At 44.1% G+C, this 24,801-nt stretch overlaps 1 protein-coding gene across 1 annotated transcript; it reads left to right on the top strand.

Moving 5' to 3' along the window:
* The first annotated feature begins 379 nt into the window (after nt 1-379).
* Nucleotides 380-24,801, top strand: LOC117517929 (histone H3-like). Its single transcript, XM_034179061.1, has 4 exons — nt 380-404; nt 454-704; nt 20,265-20,294; nt 24,760-24,801. The coding sequence occupies exons 1-4, from the start codon at nt 380-382 to the stop codon at nt 24,799-24,801; spliced, it is 348 nt and encodes a 115-aa protein (XP_034034952.1).

Below are 24,801 nucleotides of genomic sequence, written 5' to 3' on the forward strand. Positions count from 1 at the left end.
TGGGTGAGCCAGAGTTGTTCACTTAGAGCTTTTCAAAAAGGTTTTTGTTTCTACTCATGGAATGACTTCCATTTTTCTATAGAGAGTTTTCATGTGACTATCAATCATGTGATTTTTGCACCCCACGGCCACTTTGGATTACGACGTGGTGACACGCTACGTGCATTTGAGGAACAACTGCAGAAGCTTCAACAGTGGTCAACTTTTGTGCTGTTGTTGGTTGTTCAAACAGAGGTGATAAAAATGAGGCAGGTCGTTCATTTTACAGTTTAACAGCAGTTACTGTCCATCAAGCAATGGAGTGTTATGAGCTTTCTAAGTGACGCAGAGAGACCTGGCTCAGCAGAATAGGCAGAGCAGATCTGAAGGAAGGTTTAATATGGCCAGAACCAAGCAGACAGCCTGTAAATCCACCAGAGGAAAAGCTCAGAGGAAGCAGCTGGCTACCAACAGCCCGTAAATCCACCAGAGGAAAAGCTCAGAGGAAGCAGCTGGCTACTAAAGCCACCTGGAAGAGTGCTCCGGCTACCGGTGGTGTGAAGAAGCCTTACTGTTACAGGCCCGGCACCATGGTGCTGAGAGAGATCTGCCGTTATCAGAAATCCACCGAGTTGATGATCCGCAAGCTGCCCTTGCAGCGCCTGGTGACAGAAATTGTTCAGGACTTCAAGACCAACCACCACTTTCAGAGCTCCGCTGTGATGCTCTGCAGGAGGCCAGCGAGGCTGACCTGGTTGGCGGCTTGCGGATCAACAGCTCGGTGGATTTCTGATAGTGGCGGATCTCTCTCAGCACCATGGTGCCGCGCCTGTAACAGTAAGGCTTCTTTACACCGCCGGTAGCCAGAGCGCTCTTCCAGGTGGCTTTGGTAGCCAGCTGCTTCCTCTGAGCTTTTCCTCCGGTGGATTTACAGGGAGTCTGGTTGGTTCTGGTCATATTAAGCTTATGTTGTAAAACTGCCGGTCACTTTGTTACATCGTCATTAAATTCACTATCCGGTACAACATACGGATCCACTGAACCAACTGCTACACATCGAGTACGATAAACAGCTTCATCTCGAGAATTTAAAGCCTCGTAAAAAGCTTTCATTCTCTCTATTTTCTTTCACACACCAGCCGCGTAGTAATCCACGATGGAGAGGGTAACTAATCGGTCATGTGACTGAAAACCCTCTATATTGAAAACACCGCTTAGCAGAAGTCCTAAGACAAAACGGAAATGCCTCTGTTGTAAAAGTGGGCGGGGTGAATCAGGTGAATAGTCCTGGATGGCGGTGTGTTCAGGTGCCATCAGAGAATATAGCCTTCCCCGGGGCGGGCTTGCTATTCATGGTGTGGTGGCAAAGATTTAGCCTATGAGTTGCTAAACACCTGAACTAGGTTGTTGTAGCAACATGGAACACCCTCAAGATCCAGAATGGCGCCAGGCAATAGTGAATCAGTTTTAACTAAACAATTATCAGAACAGGTAGGTCCCCGAGAACTGATCTCCCCTCTAGCCCAGTCAAAGTTCGGACGGAGTTGTTGCAGCCAGGGGTGCCCCAGAATGACCAGATGAGGTATTCTGTCATAAACAAAAAAGCTGATCGATTCCATATGGTTCTCATCTATGGTTAGGTGAACTGCCTGAGTACGGTGAGTTATTTGTCCCAATTCATGGCTATCTACTGCATTCACCACCAGAGTGCGCGAGAGGTGAAATAATCTAAGGCGAAGGGACCTGGCGAGAGAAGACAACAGTAAATTGGCATCTGATCCAGAATCAATAAATGCAGGAACCAAACTGAGCAATGATCTGACTCTAGTTTAGTGGAAATTACATTTTGTGATGCGGAGGAAGAAATGGAATTTAGACTCACCTGCAAGGTAGTTTGAAATCTAGCAGAGGCACCCCTAACTGGACAACAGGAGATCATGTGACCTGATTGGCCACAATAAAAACATAGTCCATCCTCCCGATGGCAGTATCGCTCTTCCTGGAGGAGACGAGTCCGGCCCAGCTGCAAGGGTTTCTTCTGAGCTGCTGTGAGAGGAGACGACTTCGGGTGGTGAGTTGCTGACGGCCGTAGAGATGGAGTGGAGAAATGCAGAGGAAGGAGGTGAGCTTCTCGGCGGGGTCAATATGACAGACGACGGTCGGTCCGGTTGACCAGCGCTATGAGCTTGTCAAGGTCATCTGGAAGACCGACAGCGATGAGCTGGTCCTAGATTTCGCTCGCAAGCCCTTGAAAGAACACATCAAGGAGGGCAGCCAGATTCCATTCAGTCTTGGCGGCCAAGATGCATTAGTCTATAGTGTAGTCAGCCACATGACGAGTGCCCTGCTTCAGCCTCAGGAGTGAGCGTGCCGCCTCACGTGCCGGGGATGTGTGCTGAAACACCTGCTGGAGAGCCATAGTGAAGGCTATCCTTTACTCTGAAAATACTTTTATGGTCTGTGATTTTGGTCAATAAGAAACGCACCCTCTCTTAAAGCAATATGTTATGTTTGTAGGAAAATTATAAATTGCCATTTAATAGCCCATCCCAATATATGCCTATCCTCTGCTTGCTCATTAGGACCTCGTGTGATGTCATTTTAAATATGGAAATTAGGTAAGGTTAATTCTGGTGGTGGAAATAACTGCACATGCGGAGTCAGTGAGTGGTGCTCACAGGGACTGATCAATTTACTGCTCTGATTATATATTCATTCATCTTTACACTTATATTTTTGACAGTTTTGTGTTAGAAATCAATATATATGGCTTTGTAACATAATAAAGCGATACAGCAGCCAACACAGCGCACCAGCGTTTTTTTTGTTGGTTTTTTGTGTGTGTGTGCGTGTCCTGCGCATTCCTGCGATATTTTGCCATCCTGCGCAGCAAACAGTTTTTGCCAGCGAACAGTTGTCATTTAATTGTAGCAAGTTACTGAGAGACGTCAACACATTTGAAAATGAATCAAACAGAATACCAAAGTATTGTGGAAAACAAACTTAAAGGAGTTTATCCAGCTCTTTTAAGTAAGAGAGAAAAACGTTTACTTTGACGAAAAGCTGCTGTTTACACCATCAAAGGTAAGAACATCTTTTCTAAATATCCCAACTTTCATACATTGAAAAATTACAAATGATGGCAAATAACATTGGTCAACTAGATTTTTCTTGTATGGTGTTTTTCCAATGGATTTGGGGTAATATGGGGGCACTGAATCTGGTGTTAGTTTTTGTCAATCACATCATGTTTTTGAGATATGAAAATATATTTCTCATATCAAACATTGATACAGTTCTCAAAGTCGATGCAAGAATTGATTTTATTATTATTATTTTTTAAATCAGCCACTTATTATATCTGATTCCTCTTGTTCTTTATTTATATTTTATACAGATGACCTTACAAACCTTTGCTGCTACTGTGGGGAAGAGGAACATGAGACAGACTAACTGGGTACAAATTTATCTTATATCTATAATCTGTCATTTTACATTAATAAATTTTTTTTTTAAGTTTTTTGTTTAGTTGTATTGGTTTAAACAATTTTACCAGCATGGAAAAGTAGCAGTTAATTGTAATAGTATTATAACATTACATTACTAATGTAGAAAATATTAATATTAATATATATAGATATTAGCATCAGGAAGAATACAATATGTGTTTTAGGATATTTGAAATTATTACTTGTGGATAATTTTACTTCGAATACTGGGGGCACCACCTATGACTGAATGATATTAGAACAAGGTTATAATATCTATGATTTTAGGGCCAGTCAATAGGAAATATTAAGATCAGTCTCTAATCTTACAGTCGCAAGTTCTACATGTCAAGTCCGACCCCCTCTGTAAAACATACAAAATCACAGACAACTTCACACGTTTAAGATATTTATTTAACTCAGGCAGGAGTTAAATAACAGGACATATCATAGTAAGCACTGTGAGGATGATGAATTTCACTGAGCAATTATTGTATGACGTACAGATAACTTGGTTTAGTTGCGGGAATTTAAGAATGAATTCCACCTTAATCATCAGGGAATTTACTTCAGTATTTATTAACAGGAGATATTGTTAATGAAGGTGAATAGAATTAAAACAAAGCCACTCTGTTTTTATCTGATACAGTAGCCCGGTCTTACTTTGGTGGTGCTGTGCAGATCGGTCTCCATAGGTCCATGTGCTGGGAATCGTCTCGCTTTCAGTCGATGATCCATCCATCACACAGCTGCTTCAGGGACCTTGACAAAGAGACTCTGCCGGTCACCCCACCCGGTTTCATTGGTTACCAGGGACGCTTTCCGTTGTTAGGCTATGACTTGAGGCCTTTCTTAGAGGAAACCATGCACTTGAATGCCGCCAACATTAAAAACAGAGCCACAGATTAATTACAAGGTTTATATAAGTTTGCTGTGGTGTTACGATGACTTGTTTTTTGTGATAAATGTTAATTTTGATGCAGTCACAGTAAGAGCTGCTTTACACTGTGCAAAAAACTTACTGCACGTGCACATTGTGCAAGTGTGGTGTAAGCTGCTCCGTTACAGAACAGTCTCACGTCAAGACAGACACTCAAAGTAAAATAAAATAAAAAAACCTCACTGAGGAAAAAAAAACATCTCTGAACAGTCCCCACGCACAGATCGCGTGTGATCGCCAGCCGGGTTTGCGGAGCTCCTCACAAAGTTCTCTCACAGTTAGATAGAAAGTCCATTATATCCTGAAAATAACGTATTCCGACTTTATCCCAGTGTTAAAAAAAAAAAATCCATCTGCGTGTCCAGCCTATAAAAAAAAAACGCGTCATGAAGACATTCCACGTGCACGCTCACGCGGGACTAAAATAGTGTCCAGCGACACAAACGGCAGCCTCACCGCACGTTAGCATCCAAAATACGACAGTCTGAAAAAAATTAAGAGTTTTTGGGGTGAAGTGTGTCGCCTCCTGTCTCTCTGTACAGCCTCTGTAAATCCGAACCTTTACTTTCGAATGAAAGCTCACAAGCTTCGTTATCGGATGAAGCAGTGTTCTTATCTTGACTGCGTCAGCCTGATGTTTCTGCTTTTCCTAAAATGTACATCACACTCTGAAAAATGCCGACAGATGCAGAGTAAAAAGATGTTTTCCAGAAATGCACCTGGTGACTCGGGGAGGAAAGCTGGACCTTTTATTTTTCCATTTTTTGACAGTGTAGAGGGGTGTCAAAATCTGAATCACAAGCCTGGTTATATTGTGACTTGGGAATTCAAGCTTTTCAAAGTGAAAACTATGCAGGGGAAAAGTGTAAAAAAAAAGTCTGGAATCTCCCACATTTTAAATTGTCTTTCTGTACGAGGTCTATTAGAAAAGTATCAGACCTTATTATTTTTTTCAAAAACCATATGGATTTGAATCACGTGTGATTGCATCAGCCAAGCTTGAACGTTCATGCGCATGCGTGAGTTTTTTCACGCCTGTCGGTTGCGTCATTCGCCTATGAGCAGGCTTTGAGTGAGGAGTGGTCCACCCCTCTCGTCGTTTTTTTCATTGTTTAGGAATAGCTCAGAGACTGCCGCTTTGCTTGATCAAAATTTTTTCAGAAACTGTGAGGGACATCAAAGTGGACACCATTCGAGAAATTCAGATGGTTTTTGGTGAAAATTTTATGGGCTTCAAAGAGATTACGGAGTGTTACTGTTGCTTTAAGGACGGCCCAGAGTGACTGGTGGTGCCGCATGGCACAAAGCAACGCCGTGATGAAGCCTCACAGGACATGTTCTGGCATGTCCAGGCACATCCACAATTTCTCGGATAATCACTCGATTGAAAAACCACCGACAGCTGTCTGAACAAGTAGGGAACCAAGTGGAAGCGTTGCACGCGGTGATAGTTCCCAACAGCACCACTATACTAAAAATTTCTGGGGAGAACCCTGCTGCCATTCAATTCCAAAAAAAGATTAAAAGTCTAAAGACTCAAAGAAGAAGAAGAGTTGCTGGCGTTGTATGTTTGCCGCTCATCTGATTTTCTCCAGTTTTCTCGTGTATAATTCGGTTTTTAGTGGCTTGATTGTAATTTTTATCTTGCATATGTACTTAACGTGGTTTTTGGTCCTTCAGTGTGCATTTTTAGTTATCTTTGATTGTTTATTGCCTGCTTTGCGCTGTACGACACCGCATTTCACTCCCTCGGCTGGCGTGATGCTAAGCTACTCTGCAGCTGAGCTACGAACCTTGAACAACAATAATGTCCCTCGGGACATTCTCGCTATCAGAGAGCTTGGCTTGTTCTGCCGACGTCGCTGTGTCCACAGAGGCTCCCGGAGAAAGTTTGTGTTCCATCGAACTGCTTCGTCTGTGCCGGTCATCTGGTCAGCTGAGCGCATCGGTGCTCGGCGCCCACGTCATCAGAGTGCTGCAGCTTCTGGGAATTGTAGTCCTGATGTGACGACAGCAGTTCCTGACACTCTCCGGGCGCTGGATGGAAAACGTGGAGTGGATTTTAAGATACTCAGGCCTATTCAAAGATGTCAGTCTGTCAAACCGACAGAAGTCTTCGGTTTGGGTCTTATTAACATCAGATCATTGTCCTCAAAATCCCTGTTGATTAACGATCTAATTATGGATCATCATTTGGACATGATTGGGTTATGTGAAACCTGGCTCAAACCCACAGCTGTTCTTCCTCTGAATGAGGCCTGCCTACCAGGGTACACATTCAGTCACATGTCTCGTTGTGCAAAGCAAGGCGGGGGTGTTGCTTTTATCTATAAATCCAAGTTTACCTTCTTGACTGTCGGGGGGCATAAATATAATTCGTTTGAGCATCTGACTCTCCGCTCTGCCCATGATGCTACATATTGTCAGGGTCAGAAGTATGAAAATCAGTCATGCCATGTTGTCACTGTTTATAGGCCTCCTGGCCCATATTCTGAATTTTTAGATGAATTTGGTGCATTCATCTCTAGCCTGTCAGCTAGTGTGGACAACATTTTGATTATTGGTGATTTTAATATTCACATAAAAAGCCCTCTGATCCCCTTTGCAAGTCATTTATGGAACTTGTGGATGCGCTGGGATTCCAGCAGTGTATTCAGGATTCAACACATACTAGTGGAAATACCCTTGATCTGGTACTCACATGTGGCCTTGCTGTCACAAACATTGACATTTTGCCTCTTGCCTCTGTGATCTCTGACCACTCATTTGTTAGGTGTGCATTTATGTTGCCGCGCCTAGTGGATCGAAAGCCTTGTCTTTCTTTGCGGCGACGCATTACTCCTTCGATTATGATAGAACTCGAAGCCAGACTGCCTGAAATTTTGGCCTTGGGGTTAGAGAATATTCAGTCAGTAGCTAGTCTTGCGGATGGCTTGAACTCAGCGCTCAAGGCCACACTGGACAAGGTTGTGCCTCTTGAGGACACGCCTTCCCAAGGCATACTCACCTTGGTTTAATGGTTACCTGCGTGACCTTAGGCAGAAGGCTCGAGGTTTTGAACGGAAATGGCGTAGTTCTAAGTTAGAGGTGTTCCATCTTGCATGGCGAGATGCTGTCTTGGATTATAAGCAGGCACTACTGGCTACAAAGCGTGCCTATTATTCTGATTTGATTAATAAAAATAAGCATAATTCCAAGTTTTTGTTTGAAACTGTAGCACTTCTTATTCATGGACTGCCACCTGTTATTCACTCTCCTTTCTCAGCACAGGACTTCTTGGATTACTTCGAGAAGAAAATTGAGGATATTAGGTTGAGTATATCTCAGCAGGCTTTGGCCCAACCACTGCATACTGCTGTGGAGGTGGATGCGCCCACTGAGGTGGTATCCAGATTTACAGATTTTGATGGTATCTCGCTAGGCGCACTGACGAAGCTCGTGACATCTACTAAAAGCACAACCTGTTTAATTGATCCTATACCAACAAAACTGTTTAAGGACCTGTGGCCCATTCTTGGACCAACTGTGCTGGAAATTATAAATCTCATTAACTTCTGGATCTGTTCCTAAGTGTTTTAAGTCTGCAGTGATCAAACCATTACTTAAAAAAATCTAATCTTGACCCTAGTATATTGAAGAATTATAGACCAATATCAAATCTGTCATTTTGTTCTAAAATCCTGGAAAAAGTGGTCTCGCGACAGCTCGTGGACTACCTCACTGAGAATAATCTTTTTGAGCCACTGCAGTCTGCTTTTAGAAAATTTCACTCCACAGAGACAGCACTTACTAAAGTAGTGAATGACCTTTTGCGAGCAATGGACTCGGATATCACTACGGTCCTGGTGCTGCTGGATCTTAGTGCTGCATTTGACACTGTGGATTACCATATTCTACTCAATAGGCTGGAGAATCACTTTGAGATTACTGGAACTGCTCTTGCAGGGTTGACGTCGTACCTGTCCAGTCGTTCCTACTGTGTATTGTGCAATGGAACCTCCTCCGATCGTAGAGACATGACGTTTGGGGTTCCTCAGGGATCCGTTTTGGGCCCCTTGCTTTTTTCTCTTTATGTAGCACCCCTCGGGAATATACTGCGGCATTTTGGGATTCCCTTTCATTGCTATGCTGATGACACTCAATTGTATATGCCAATAACTGCTGGTAATCTTACTCACATAAAATTCTTGGAAGATTGTCTTGCATCAGTAAGAAGTTGGATGTCTAGTAACTTCCTACTTTTAAATTCTGATAAGACTGAAGTTATGGTTTTTGGTCCAGCGAGATATCTGCATCAATTTGATCAGCTAGCATTTAGCTTAGGTCCGTGTGTTATACATCATACGGATAAAGTGAGGAACCTTGGAGTAATTTTTGATCCTGCGTTGTCCTTTGATCTCCACATTAGAGACATTACAAGGACTGCCTTCTTCTATTTGCGAAATATAGCGAGGATTCGTCCTATTCTGTCTATGGCTGATGCTGAGCCTTTGTCTCTTCTAGATTGGACTATTGTAATGCTCTATTCTCTGGCTTACCGCAGTCCAGGATCAGGGGTCTTCAATTGGTTCAGAATGCTGCTGCCAGACTTTTGACACGGAGCAGAAAGTTTGACCACATTACGCCAATCTTGGCGTCCCTGCACTGGCTTCCTGTTTCTGCAAGATCGGATTTTAAAGTACTGATTTTAGTTTATAAAATTGTTCATGGACTTGCACCTCCCTATCTGGCTGACTTGATAAGCCCCTATGTACCAGCTCGGCCCCTGCGTTCCCAGGGTGCAGGACTTCTGTGTGTTCCCAGGGTGAATAAAAAGTCTGCCGGTCACAGAGCTTTTTCCTATCGTGCCCCAGCACTGTGGAACGATCTGCCGGCACACATTCGGCAGTCGGACACTGTGGAGACCTTTAAATCACATTTAAAGACTCATTTATTTTCCGTTTTATCATTAGTGTTATGATGTGTTTTTAATCTTGTATTATTTTACTGCTGTCTTTCTTTTATGGTTGTTTTTATTGTGTTGTAAATTTTTAATTGTTTTTTATGTTGTGAAGCTCCTTGAGATGATTTTGTCGTGAATTGGCGCTATATAAATTAATAAATTTGAATTTTGAATTTAAACCGGTTATTATTATCCAATTTTCAAACAAGAAATTTAAGAAAGATTAAAGGCAAACAAAATGTCAAGAGTAACCGAGGTGTATGTGAATGAACATTTGACAAAGAAAAATGCAGATATTACAAGACAAGCCAGAGCTCTAAGAAAACAGAAAAAAAAAAACAAGCAACTTGGACCAGGAACTATAAAGTGTGGATTAAATGAAATAGATCTCCGGAGGAAGCAAAAATCATAAGAGAGCTCTCAGATTTGGATAATTTTAAGTGACTGCTTCTTAAGAAGGAAGCTGTGTGTGTGTGTGTGTGTGTGTGTGTGTGTGTGTGTGTGTGTGTGTGTGTGTGTGTGTGTGTGTGTGTGTGTGTGTGTGTGTGTGTGTGTGTATATATATATATGTGTATATATATATATATATATGTGTGTATATATATATATATAGTAGCGATCACCAGGCCGGTCGCTGAATCTGAGCACTGTAAAGCCGCAGAGCATCATGGGAGTACGGGGTTTGGGGGTTTTAAAGCACTGTTTTTGTCTTTCATAGTTAGTTTAATAGTGTGGTTGGAGTTATTGATTTAGTGTGTTCAATTGCCCAGTTAGGTTAGTCAAGTTTAGTTAAGTGTTCTGTTCTCACCATGAGCAAAAAGTGTATTACGTTTGATGTTTTCCCTCTATTTCCATGTTGTGAGTGGAAAAATAAAGCAGCACCTCCTATTGGCAGAGTGCAGCAAAAGCTACAAGTGTCTCATTCTTCCACACTGCTCGCCACATTGGTGTCAGAAGTGGGGATACAGCCTTTGGAAGAATGGAGAGAGAAATGGAGGAGCTTGAACAAGCCGTCAACCAGAGCATGGCATTTCTGCAGAGCCTGGAGGCCAAAACAGCTATACTGCCTACTGATGTTCCTGATGGCTCCAGCGCACCATGCTGTCGTCGCCCCCTGTTGACGGGGAGGGGTACTGCTGCCGACGCAAGCAGTGCAGCAAACGTCATGCTGCCTGCTGCGGGCTCCAGCACGCCACGCTCTCATTGCCCCCTGTTAACAGGGAGGGGTACTGCCACCAACGGAAGTAGTGCAGCAAACGTCATGTTGCCTGCTGAGGGCTCCAGCACTCCATGCTCTCATCACCCCCTGTCGATGGGGAGGGGTGCTGCCGTCGATGCAAGCAGTGCAGCAAGTATCATGCTGCCTGCTGATGGCTCCAGCATGCTGCGTCACCCTCTGTCAACAAGGAGGGCTACTGCTGACAACGCCGTGATGGCCATGGATCATAGTTCACCAGAGGGTGCTATTGAAGCTGCAGATGAACCTCTCCCGCCAACAATGGTGGCAAGCCTGTCACAGCCAGTGGTGGTGCCAAAATCATCAGTCAAGCTGCCCAAATACAATGGAACAACGCCGCTGGCGCCATACCTTTCTCAAGTCCAGCTAGCAGCACTGCACAATAGCTGGAGCGATGAGGAGACTGCCACTCATCTGGCCCTAGCATTGGAGGGGAAGGCAGTCCAGGTGCTCCTTGACCTCTCCCCGGCAGAGCAGCGAGATCTCCACAACCTGAAAATAGCTCTGCAGAGGCAGTTTGGGCAGCGACGCTCCACAGATCACAGCCGAGAGCAGCTGGCCAGTCGACACAGGCAGGAAGGGGAAAATCTGGGCACCTTCGCCGCTGACGTGCAGCTCTATGCCTAACGAGGTTACCCCCACTTCAATGCAGCTGCCCAAGAGGAGCTGGCTCTCCATGCATTCCTACGGGGGCTTGCACCTGAGAAGTTGCAGCAGCATGTCCGCCTGGGTATGCCAGTCCCTCACCAAGGCGCTGCATGAAGCTGAACGGGCTGAGGTGGTGCTGACCACCCGACCTACACAGACTGCAAGGGCACCTGCTCCATGACCACTCGTCAGAATGGTAGACTGTGATGAGGAAGAGGAGACTGGAGGGGCCCACCAAGTCATGCCACCACCACTACAGTCCCGGAGGAGACCTCCACGCTCCCCGCGGCAGGCCCACTTATCGGATCACTGCTAACGGTGTGACGAGCCTGGTCACATTGCACGAAACTGCCCAGCCCCTGCCCCAAAAGCCAAGGCAGTGGGAAACTACCACGGAGTGGCCCAGTGAGGGGACAGCCACTCCAGCCGCCATCCCCCCTCCAAGGCAGATGTACGCTGGTGGGCCGTTGTGGCCACAAAAAGGGACTGTACCTGAACTGCCAACTGGAGGGTCAAACCTGCCAGGCCCTGATAGACACAGGGTCCACCATCTCCTTGGTGAGACCAGACACCCTCCCTGACACTTCCGACCTGTCTTCCACATCTTGGGCCCCTACCAACACCCAGCTGATGACGGTAACTGGAGATAAAGTTAGCATGGGGGGAAGGAGGCTGCTGACAGTCAAAGCTGGAGGTCAGGAGATGGTGCACGAGTTCTGGCTAGCCAATATCCAGGACCCGTGTATCATCGGCCTGGACCTGCTAAACCGTGGGGAGCCCGAGTTGATGTGCTGGAGAGGACTGTCACCCTGGGCGGCGAGACTGTGGAGCTTCAATCTGAGCAGAGGGTGGAAAACTAGCCAAACAGACACTGTCAGTCAGCCACAGCCAAGCAGGTGCCAAGATCACATGACCCAACACTCAGCACTGGCAGCATGACACAGCCAACAGTCACTGCATCTGCTGAGACAACCGAGGCTATACACCAGCTATGGCAACGCAGCATCGATGACCTTGACCCCGGGCAGCGCCACCAGCTGAAATGTCTCCTTGATGACTACGGGGATATTTTCGCTGCTAGAGACGAGGACTGCAAGCAGACTGGAATGGTTCAGCACACCATTGACACTGGTAATGCCCAACCCATCTGTCTGCGCCCCCATCATCTGGCCCTTTCCAAATGACAGGTGGCGGAGGAAAAGATCAGCGAGATGCTCGCTGCTGGGGTGACTGAGCCTTCAGACAGCCCATGAGCAGCCCCAGTTGTACTCGTGAGGAAGAAAAATGGCACCTGGTGGTTTTGTGTGGACTACCGTTGCCTCAATGCAGTCACCAAGAAGGACTCCTATCCACTCCCTCGGATTGATGATGCCCTTGACTACATCGCTGGGTCCAGCTGGTTCAGCTCCCTGGATCTCCGCAGCGGCTACTGGCAGGTGGAACTGGCCCCAGAGGCGAGGACCAAGACTGCCTTCACCCTCGGACAAGGGCTGTGGCAGTTCCGCGTCATGCCGTTTAGGCTCTGCAATGCACTGGCTACAAGGTGTACCTTGATAACCTCCTACTGCATGCCACTGACTTTGACAGAGCTCTGTTGAACCTGGGTGAGGTCTTTGCTGCCATCCGCCAGGTCGGGTTGCGGCTGAACCCAGCAAAGTGTCGCCTACTATCCAGGGAGATGGAGTTCCTGGGCCATGTTGTCAGCGCTCAAGGTGTTGCTACAAACCCAGCAAAGGTGGCTACGGTCCGAGATTGGCAGACAACTACAAATGTCAGCGAGTTGCGGAGCTTCCTGGGACTAGCTTCGTACTACCGGCGGTTCATTCGAGACTTTGTCACCATCGCCAGTCCACTACACAGCCTCACTGACAAGGGCCAGCCCTTCCACTGGGATGACAACTGTGCAGCAGCCTATACCCAACTCAAAACAGCCCTCACTGAAGCTCCGGTCTTGGCATATCCCAATGCTCAGCAGCCGTTCATTGTGGACATGGATGCCAGCAACGTGGGCATTGGAGCTGTCCTCTCTCAGCAGGGGGAAGGTGGAGAACGTGTGGTGGCCTACTTCAGTCGAGCACTAAGCCAGGCCGAAAAGAACTACTGTGTCCCCCGCCATGAGGTACTGGCAGTAGTCCTGGCACTGCGGCAGTTTTGGCCATATCTGCATAGGAGCCATTTCCTCCTCCGCACCAGCCATGCCTCACTCACCTGGCTCCTGACCTTCAAGAACCCCAAAGGCCAGGTGGCTCGCTGGCTGGAAGCCCTCCAGGGTTATGACTTTGAGATCCAGCATCGGGTCGGGTGGCTTCATGGTAATGCTGATGCTCTCTCATGCCGTCCATGCGCAGCCATGGAGTGTCGGTACTGCTCCCGACAGGAGGAATGGAGCCAGCTGGCGCAGAGGGTGGCGACCGCCTCTCCCATCAATGACCGGGAGGAATAGCTCACACGGACCCCTGAGCTGCTGAAGGAACAGCAGGAGGCTGATGTGACCCTAGCACTGGTGAAGGGCTGGTTGGAGGCAGGGCAGCACCAGAAGTGGGAGCCGCAGCCCTGGCTCCTGAAGCGAAAGCTTATCACTCCCAGTGGGGCACCCTTGAAGTCCATAGTGGAGTGATGTATCGCAGGTGGCAGGCACCTGGGAGAGGGAATGACCTCCTGCAGCTGCCCCCAGGCCCTACAACTTGAACTTGTCCATGGCTCAGTGGGGACGGGACACTATGGGAATGCCAAAACGCTCCACCACCTTCGGGGTAGGTTTTATTGGCCTGGCTGTCGACGAGACGTGGAGTTGCACGTACAATGCTGTGATGCCTGCACTGCCCAGAAGGGACCGATCCAGCACTCTCATGCCCCATTACAAAAGTACTTGATGGGGGCCCCGATGGAGAGGGTAGGAGTGCACATTCTTGGCCCCTTTCCGGTCACTGACTCTGGCAACCGCTATATTCTAGTGGCCATGGACTACTTCACAAAGTGGCCAGAGGCATATGCGGTCCCAAATCAGAGTGCCACTACCACGGCAGCAAAACTGGTGGAGGAGATGTTCGCCTGTTTTGGGGTTCCTGATGAGCTCCACAGCGACCAGGGATGGAACTTTGAGTCCCAGGTTTTCGGTGAGGTCTGCCGAAAGTTAGGAGTGAGCAAAACAAGGACAACTCCACTCCACCCGCAAAGTGATGGGTTGGTGGAGCAGTTCAACTGCACCTTAGCCACCCAGCTCGCGATTCTCAACAGCCAACATCAGAAGGACTGGGATTGCCACTTGCCCCTGGTCTTATGGTCTTACCGGTCCGTTGTCCAGGAATCGAGCCAGTGTATGCCTGCTGCTCTCATGTTTGGGAGAGAGCTCCGAACACCGGTGGATTTGGTGTTTGGCGCCCCACCGGAACCTGAGGTCACAGGGGGGAAGGAGATGGACTACTTTCGCAGACTGAGGGAGCGTCTGCACGCAGTGCATGGCTACACCCGCCAGGTCCAAGCAAACTCTGGAATCCGGCAGAAGAGAGCCTACAACACCCGTTGCAGAGGACGGGCCTTCGCACCAGGAGACAAGGTGTGGGTGTACTGTCCTGTCCGCAAAAAGGGGATTTCCCCCAAGCTTCGCAGCAACTGGCAGGGGCCGGGTGAGGTGGTGGACCGCTTGTCTGAAGTGGTGTACTGGGTATGGATGCCTGGCAAGGGACACCTAGTGGTGCTGCACCAGGACAGGCTCTCCCCGTACTGCCCCCTTGTGCCAGCCACCGTGAATAAGGAGGATGATGGCAGCACTCCATGCCCTGACCAATGCGACCCCTCACCAGTCGCGATCATGCATGGACCTGGCCGGCCCGCTCGCCGTCGGAGGCGGCCTGGACACTTGCGGGACTTTGTATTGGGTGATGGGTTCGCTGAGGACGACTGAACCCTCAGGTGGGGGCAGTGTAGCGATCACCAGGCCGGTCGCTGAATCTGAGCACTGTAAAGCCGCAGAGCATCATGGGCGTACGGGGTTTGGGGGTTTTAAAGCACTGTTTTTGTCTTTCATAGTTAGTTTAATAGTGTGGTTGGAGTTATTGATTTAGTGTGTTCAATTGCCCAGTTAGGTTAGTCAAGTTTAGTTAAGTGTTCTGTTCTCACCATGAGCAAAAAGTGTATTACGTTTGATGTTTTTCCTCTATTTCCATGTTGTGAGTGGAAAAATAAAGCAGCACCTCCTGGTGGCAGAGTGCAGCAAAAGCTCCAAGCGTCTCATTCTTCCACACTGCTCGCCACAATATATATATCAGGGCTAGACTGTGTTTAGCTGCATTTTTGGTTTGTGGATTCTAAATTTTTTTTATGTCAACTTTCCAATTTACTCCTGCACAGGAGCTCAACTTAAAAAAAAATTGATTACACTGAACATAGATTTCATAATATTGAATATAACATAGATCCAGATTGTTTTTTCTTAAAAAAAAAAAAAATATATATATATATATATATATATATATATATATATATATATATATATATATATATAATTCACCATTGCAATTATTTTTCTGAAAGAACAATTTAAGAATTTTTCTGTGTTAAATGGAACATTCTCCATTATACATTTTAATAGAAGTCTTTCTGTGAACTTGTCAAAAATTCAGGATTGTTTAAATAATGCAAATAAACATTCTTCAGTTATTGCAGTTTCTGAGACGTGGTTGAAAGATGAGCACATTGACCCGGCCTAGTTTGAGGGTTATGATTTATTTTTTTTTTTTGCTATAAATTGGATGGTGGTGTCGCACTTCACGTTAGTTCCACTTACCACTGTGAAATTGTTCAAAATATGTTTTTCTCTGGAAAATGTCATGGAATGTGTTACTGTGGAAATTAAATGCAAAAAATCAAAAAATAGAATTAGAAGTTGTGTTTACAGACCACCAGGATCAAATATAAAACATTTTGTGGAAAAGCTACTAATATGTACATCATTAAAAATAATTTATTTGTTTGTGGAGACTTCAACATAGACTTCTTAAATCCTCATGGTCATATACATACAACCAAATTTTTAAATTCTGTGTTTTGTATGGGAATGTATCCTGTGATTACCCATCCAACTAGGATAACTGTGAACACATCGACACTTAGACTGACAAATGTTATCGTGGGTAATTTAGACGGGGGATTACTTATTAGTGACATCAGTGATGATTTGACGTTTTTTATAGTTTTCTATTCCTTAGTTGATAAAATTGACCATACTGAAGTTACAAATTTCAAAATGAAAATAACATTGATCAATCTTATGAATCATTAATTTCTATTATTTCCAATTTCTATGATAAACATTGCCCTTTGGTGGTAAAAGTTGGAATTAAGCAAAATGTTGATAAACTTTGAATCACCAAGGGATTGCAAAATGCATGTAAAATGAAAAAATTTCTGTAGAAGCAGTTTTTAAAGCTATAAGAACATTTGATGCTGAGTAAAGATATAAGACATAAAAACAAATTAACTAACATTATGCAATCTTGTAAAAGGCAGTATTATAGTGATTTATTGGAAAAATAAAAACAAACATTAAGGGTACTTGGAAGCTTTTAAATGAAATCATAAATAAGAAAAAAGGTGTTCAAGAATATCCTGTCTGTTTTTACACAAATACTGATACAGTTGTTAAGGAAAATAAAGCTATAGCAGATCACTTTAATTATTAATTTAAGGTGGGTAAAAATTTAACAAATTCAATTGTATCTTCTAAAATGTGCTCTTTGGATGACAGTAAAACAATTCATAAAATTCAGGATTTAATGTTCATTAAAGAAACTGATAAATACAAAATAAGTGACATTTTCATAAACTCAAGTGAAAAAAAAATCACCTGATAGCGATCATTTTGATGTTTTTGATTAAAAATGTTATTGATTGTATTGGTAAACCTTTCACGTATATTTGGAACTTGTTACTAATGACTGGGAAATTTCCTTTCAGATTGAAATTAGCTAAAGTGATAACGCTATTTAAATCTAGTGACAAACATGGGGGGGTCACGTGGGTTCACCGAGCAAGATGGACGCTTGAGAGAGCTCTCCCGATCGAGGCCCTCGAGTTTACTTTATTTTGCTATCAAAATCCGCTTCTCAGTAACGAATGGCAATCCATTTTTTCCTTTCCCTTCTTTGTGTGTGTGTGTGTGTGTGTTGGGGGGGAATAAATAAGGGTGCACTGTGGAAGCAATTGCCACATATGGACATTTACTCTGTAAGCTGAATATAAGGTGGTTCTTGGCCGTAGTATATTGATCATTTTTAAGGTCGTTTGGTTACTTTTGTTTAATAATGGTTACTTGAGAAATTATAATGCATACAGGAGGGAGAAGTAGAGGGGGATCTCTGAGGGTGACCACTCGTGTGTCACATGGGCCACGTTTATGGGAGGTTTCTCTCTGAACAGATAAAGGGGGGGAGGGATATGGGGCGGGGTGAGTTTGTAGGGTTACTTCAATTGTTCGTTCTTAAAGTGTCCCTGCCACGCTATGACGTTTTTACATATTCTTGAAGAATAAAAAAAGCTTTTTCCACATGTTGTCTTTGGTTTTTTTTTTACCATAAAATTACACTGAACAAGGTTTTTGACGTTTTGTTACCCATCTGAGAATTTGAATTTTCCGCCTCCGAGTTGACATACTTTTTCGCTGCGACGGATGTGACGTCATTCGAGTAAATGTCTTGCAGCGCCGCTCTGTTTACCAACACGGCAGACACGGACTGCGAAGGCATAGTGCGCGATTATAGCAAAGATTTAAGTGACATATTGATTGTTTTTGAAGAAGATGAGGAAGTTTCTGATGAAGAGATTAACGGTGTAAATAATGAGCTGCTCCAAACCGTGTATGTTCCAGCCGAACATGACAAAAAGATCATGAAGCGCAGCTGACAGCAGCAGCACCGAGGAGGACGATATAAGCTGCTGAATGGTTTGTTCACTCATCACTTTCTTATAAATGATCATTTATTCCTGGCACGGTGTGTTTGTGTATGAAAAAAATATTTGAGCAGCACAACGTGCTTAAATTCAGGAGTTTGTTCTAAAATCACTAAAAATAAAGTTTCTGTACATTCTGTATATATTTAATCATTTATAAGTCAGTTTCTTGTGATTGCTATTTCTTCACTCTTTATTCAAAGCAAATGATTGCAAATCTTTATCTGAAAAGCTGTAGACCCAAATGGGATGAGGGGAAAAAAGATTTCTAAATAAAAGAAAATTTTACTTCTATATCTTTTTTTTGCCAGCTTGCACTCGGCCAAGACGGACGCATTTTTCTCTTCTCCCTCCCTCCTTATCTTTCCTGCTTCTGTGGCATGTTGTCTGTGAGGCTGCAGCTTTGCTCTTCTGGAAAACGACAAAAATGGATCTATTAAAGTGGTCTCTGAACGCAATTGACACTATTTTTTCCACAAGACATTCGGGGGCGGAGGACCCGACCTGTCCTGCCGGGACGCATGTGATGGGTTACGTGATGGACTCGTGGAGGAGATGGCAGGTCATGTGTCTATACACGCTTTCTGTGGAGGACGTCAAAGATGTGTATATATTTGGCTTGGTGGTGACAGGCTTTCTGCTGTGTGGAGCGGGCATGGTGCTGGTTTACCGGAAAATCAAGAAAGTGGAAGCAGCATTAATTGGGCCGTCCAGGCTGCCCTACATGATTGATTCGATTGGGAAGGCAGTGGCTGCGCAGTCGGCGGGTGTTAACCAGGATTGCAGCTCTGGAAACCCGCTTTGACCGTCAGTAAAGACCAGATCCTACATTCAGATGTATTGAGAGCCACTCTGTTCTCAGAACTGTGGAATCTTTCAGGCGTCTGCTAATCTGGATATTCATTTGGCTTCCCCAAACACAGCTGCACTTCAAGGCCGCTGTGATAAAAAACCTCCTCAAGAAGATCAACACTTAAGCCTCACTCCCTGGTCATCCCCCTCCCCTCAGCTTCTCCAGGTCTGACGTTGACTGTGGACAGTGGACTGCTCAGGGCTGAGCCCCTCCCCCTTCCAGGATTGTCGGACAAGGCCGTTGACGGTGCCTAATAGGCTGCCTCCGGAGTGTTCTGATAAACTGGACCTTCAAATCTCGGTTGTCGTCCTGCGTCTTTGTTTGTCTGTGTGATTATTGTTTTTCTGTGCTGATGGGGTTTTTTTTCCTCATTGCTGCTGTGTAACGCAGCGGCTATGAGGGTTTGTTTCTCTTTCTTCCCTCGTGTGTGCTTTTTATGTGTGTTTATGTACCGGGCCGGCCTATGTGTGTTGTGTGTTATGTGTGTGTCGTTTGTTATGGGTCCGTCTTGGTTTGCTCAGCCCTGCTGTTGACCAAGGCAGGGATGTACATCTGGAGCTGGTCCCTGGGTGCCTAATGGCAACTTCTGCTCCTAACTGGCAATTAGGATGGGTTAAATGCAGTAGACACATTTCATTGTGCAGGGAACATGTTCTTTTGTGCATATGACAATAAAATTCTTTTGAATCCTTTTGAATCCTTGAATCCTTGTCAAATTTTATCAGGCATAGTATTGTAGAAAAATGTTTATGCGAAATGGAGACTTACCTGTCTAAGATACACATACAGAACATCTGTAATCATAAATTGTATCACATCTAATCTACTTTGAATGAACATAAGTCTGAACAAAAAACAGGCTGTTCAGTTTACATGCATATGTATATTTGGAAAACACAAAAATGTCAATGTTCTGTTTTTTTTTTCCAGGTGCTCATGTGAACACCGTCAGCCGATGTCACTCGTGATCGAGTCTCCTTCTCATATCAGGGTCAGCTTTGCAGGTAAGTTGTCTCAATAACATTTTATTTTATTCGTCAATAAAATGATATAAGAATACATAAAAATACTGCCGAGGATAACAAAAGAACGCTTCCAATACGGATGCTTATTTACATTGTGGTCCTCCAGCACCGAGCTGCTGATCCACAAGCTGCCCTTCCAGCTCCTGGTGAGAGAAATCACTCAGGACTTCAAGACGACCTCCGCTTTCAGAGCTCCGCTGTGATGCTCTGCAGGAGGCGGGTGAGGCTGACCTGGTCGGCAGCTTCCTAGTTCACAATATCGCAGTGTGACACTGTCGGCCAGTTCGTTACATCACCACTAAATTCACTATCTGGTATAAGATACAGATCCACTGAACCAACTGCTACACATCTATCACAATAAATAGCTTTATCTCGAGGATTTAAAGCATCGTAATAACCGTACATTCTCTCCATTTTTCTATCACGCGCCAGCCTCCTTGTAATCCAGAATTGAGATGGCACCTGTCCTGCAGCAAATCGGTCACGTGATTGAAAACCCTCTATAGCCAGGTACCGGGAAAGTGATAATAATATTGAATAACTAATATTTTGCTATATTTTCCAGTATTTTTCTTTTTTTTCTTTTTCTTTTTTGAGAACTGTCACATCCGAGGGGGCGGGGTTGATGACGTGAGGGGACGTCGCCCCCAAACGCCCCCTCATGGCGCCGGATCTGGATAACACCCTAACTTTCAAACAGCATTTTTTTAATGTATATAAGCAATGTTTTTATTAATGTTGTTTTAACTTCTGTTTTAGGACTTTGGTGGCAACCCTTCATTTGAATGAATATGCAGGGAGACAACAAAAGCAGACAAAGCAACAGAGACCATGGTTCAGAATATACTTTCCTTAGTGGAAAAGAGGAGGATTCACAGTGAGAAAGTTAGCCACATATCCAACATGTGATATGTGGAAAATGAAAAAACCCCAAAACAAAACAGATTATTTGTATATTTTTATATCATTATCAGGTTGTCCTAAAAGTTCCCTGAAAAGCCTTCAGTTAATTCAAAATGCTGCAGCTAGAGTACTGATAGGGACTAGAAGGAGAGAGCATATCTCACCCATATTGGCCTCTCTTCATTGGCTTCCTGTTAATTCTAGAATAGAATTTAAAATTCTTCTTACTTATAAGGTTTTGAATAATCAGGTCCCATCTTATCTTAGGGACCTCATAGTACCATATCACCCCAATAGAGCGCTTCGCTCTCAGACTGCAGGCTTACTTGTAGTTCCTAGGGTTTGTAAGAGTAGAATGGGAGGCAGAGCCTTCAGCTTTCAGGCTCCTCTCCTCTGGAACCAGCTCCCAATTCAGATCAGGGAGACAGACACCCTCTCTACTTTTAAGATTAGGCTTAAAACTTTCCTTTTTGTTAAAGCTTAGTTAGGGCTGGATCAGGTGACCCTGTACCATCCCTTAGTTATGCTGCTATAGACTTAGACTACTGGGGGGGTTCCCATGATGCACTGAGTGTTTCTTTCTCTTTTTGCTCTGTATGCACCACTCTGCATTTAATCATTAGTGATCGATCTCTGCTCCCCTCCACAGCATGTATTTTTCCTGGTTCTCTCCCTCAGCCCCAACCAGTCCCAGCAGAAGACTGCCCCTCCCTAAGCCTGGTTCTGCTGGAGGTTTCTTCCTGTTAAAAGGGAGTTTTTCCTTCCCACTGTCGCCAAGTGCTTGCTCACAGGGGGTCGTTTTGACCGTTGGGGTTTTTCCGTAATTATTGTGTGGCCTTGCCTTACAGTATAAAGCGCCTTGGGGCAGCTGTTTGTTGTGATTTGGCGCTATATAAATAAAGTTGATTTGATTTGATATAGCATGATAAAATGAATAAAAATACAATTTCACATAAGTTTCACATTGTTTTATTCAAATGAGAAATGTTTTACAATTTGTTAAAAAACATTTTATTCAGTCTATATGAGTGTAGCAAAAGAGGTTCTTCAGATCTGCAAAACACCAAACCGACCAGAAATCCCCGCCAATGATCCTCCTCCACTGAGCAGCCAATGTGAACGGACAAAGCTGAAGCTGATGCTGCCAAGTGGACCAGGTACCACAGATGAGCCCAACCCCTCACTCCAGAGGAGGAAACTGGAAGCCAGTGTAGTCGGCTGATGGTGATGGAAAAGTACTCATTTTGAATACAACACAAGCTGGTAGTGGCAACATTCTGTGCCTGCCCAAGTGTCCCCAGCACAACCGCACAAATTGCCGATATGCAATATGATGATACTTTCTTCAACAAAAAAACAGCATGAATTGATCTTCATTCTTTTTGTATTTGAATATTTTTTACTTTTTTTGATAAACCATGTAAATGAAACTTTCTATTTCATGTGCTGACTTGTACTGTGGAGCATCATGTAGGCATAGTGTGCCACTCTGAGGACATCTGCATCCAAACACACAATCGAGAAACTCGCCAGCTGTGTGACACATTGAGGATTTTCGCCACCACGTTGCATCTCCGTCAGGACTGCAGAAATTTCCCTGCAACAGCGAGACTCGATCACGAGTGGCATCGGCTGACTGTGTTCACATGAGCACCTGAAAAAAAAACAGAACATTGACATTTTTGTGTTTTCCAAATATACATATGCATGTAAACTGAACAGCCTGTTTTTTGTTCAGACGTCTGTTCATTCAGAGTAGATTAGATGTGATACAATTTATGATTACAGATGTTCTGTATGTGTATTTTAGACAGGTAAGTCTCCATTTAGCATAAACATTTTTCTACAATATTATGCCTGATAAAATTTGACAACAGACATAGAAGTAAAATTTTCTTTTATTTAGAAATCTTTTGTCCCCCCCATCCCATTTGGGTCTACAGCTTTTCAGATAAAGATTTGCAATAATTTCCTTTGAATAAAAAGTGAAGAATTAGCAATCACAAGAAACTGACTTATGATTAAATATATACAGAATGTACAGAAACTTTATTTTCAGTGATTTTAGAACAAATGCCTGAATTTAAGCACGCTGTGCTGCTCAAATATTTTTTCAAACACAAACACACAGTGCCAGGAATAAATGATCATTTATAAGAAAAGGTGGTGAGTGAACAAACCATTCTGTGTCATCCTCCTCAACGCTGCTGCTGTCAGCTGACAGCTGTGTGATGACGTGTGCAATGTGAGTGTCCAATCGGAATTGGTTCACCATCACATGGTTTTCCAAAATCCAATCGTTGGGCAGATTTATCTCACAAGAAAAGCCAAAGATCGTTTTCAGGAGTGATATGTTAGAAGTTGGCCCATTTGAATAGCTCCCTGGGTGCTCCAATGAGTACATACCATTAGTACACACTCAGTGCACCCTGCGCCATTACGCACAGTAATCAGTGAAAGTAGCAGCACACGAGAGCCTCTGATGACAATCTCACATGCTCAAAGAGTGTGTAACTATCAGGATTGCTCCACTAGTTTGCATGTGAATGTTACTGGATACCTCTGTTTCTTTCTCTGCGTAAAGCACTGTTTACCATATCAATGGACAACAAAACACACAGACCATTTTGTATATATTGTTCAAAATGTGCATTTGTGTTTATTGTTTGAACCTTTTTGTTGTACAGCCTTTCACACAAGATCTCAAATTACCTTTATAAAGTGTCAAAACAGTTGTTTATTATAGTTTGCTGTGTGTTTTAAATAAATGTGTGGAAAATTATTTTTTGCTTTATTTTTTTCTTGCCTATTTTTGATTGTAAACCTTTATAACACTTATAAACACAACAAAAACATATATATTCTGAAAGCACAGATTGTCCTAAAAAAAAAAGAGACATAAAACTTGATTATGGGATGCAGGGAGAGCTGTTAACAGCAATAATAAAACATTTATGCCAGGCGAGTGAACTGTCCAAAAAATGCCCTCAGACCCCAGAGGGTTAAAAAGAAAGAGGCTAGTTATACAATACCAGTGGAAGAGGTGAAAAAGGCCATATCCCTAATGAAAGTAGGAAAATTACCTGGATTAGATGGGTTTCCATCTGAATACTATAAAAAGCTAATGGATAGACTGGCTCCTGTTCTGAGGTTTACCAAGAGTCTTTTTCATCGGGGAAAGATGTCTGACACATTTAATAAGGCTTTGATTTCACTTATTTACAAAAAGGATCAAGCTCCTACAGATCCAGGTAGTTTCAGGCCAGTGAGTTTGATTAATGTGGACTGCAAAATACTGACTAAGGTTATTGCTCTTAGAATGGAAAAAATACTGCCAAGCCTGATTCACTCGGATCAAGTAGGCTTTGTGAAGGGAATAACTTCATCTGACAATGTCAGAAGGCTCCTACATCTTATGTGGGCGAGTAGAAATAACAGCACTCCAATAGTGGCTTCATCATTGGATGCTCATAAAGCCTTTGATAGAGTAGAATGGAGCTTTCTTAAATATACTCTTAGAGCATTTTGGTTTGGCGAGGGATTAATTAGATGGGTGAGTGTTATTTACTCTGACCCAAGGGCGGCAGTTTTAACAAATGGATTGCTATCACCATTCTTTAGATTAAGGAGAGGGACAAAGCAAGGGGATCCTCTGAGTCCCCTATTATTCATATTATTTTTAGAACCATTAACGGTCGCAGTTAGAAATGATAAAAGCATCAGGAGTGAAATCCACGGCTCAGAAGAGCATAAACATGTTTTTGTATGCTGATGATGTTTTGCTCTTCATAAGAGACCCTTCCTCTTCAGTTCCAAAGCTTTTATGCATAATTGA

This window comes from Thalassophryne amazonica, chromosome 9 (assembly GCF_902500255.1).
Source record: "Thalassophryne amazonica chromosome 9, fThaAma1.1, whole genome shotgun sequence".
In the NCBI taxonomy this organism is placed as follows: domain Eukaryota; kingdom Metazoa; phylum Chordata; class Actinopteri; order Batrachoidiformes; family Batrachoididae; genus Thalassophryne; species Thalassophryne amazonica.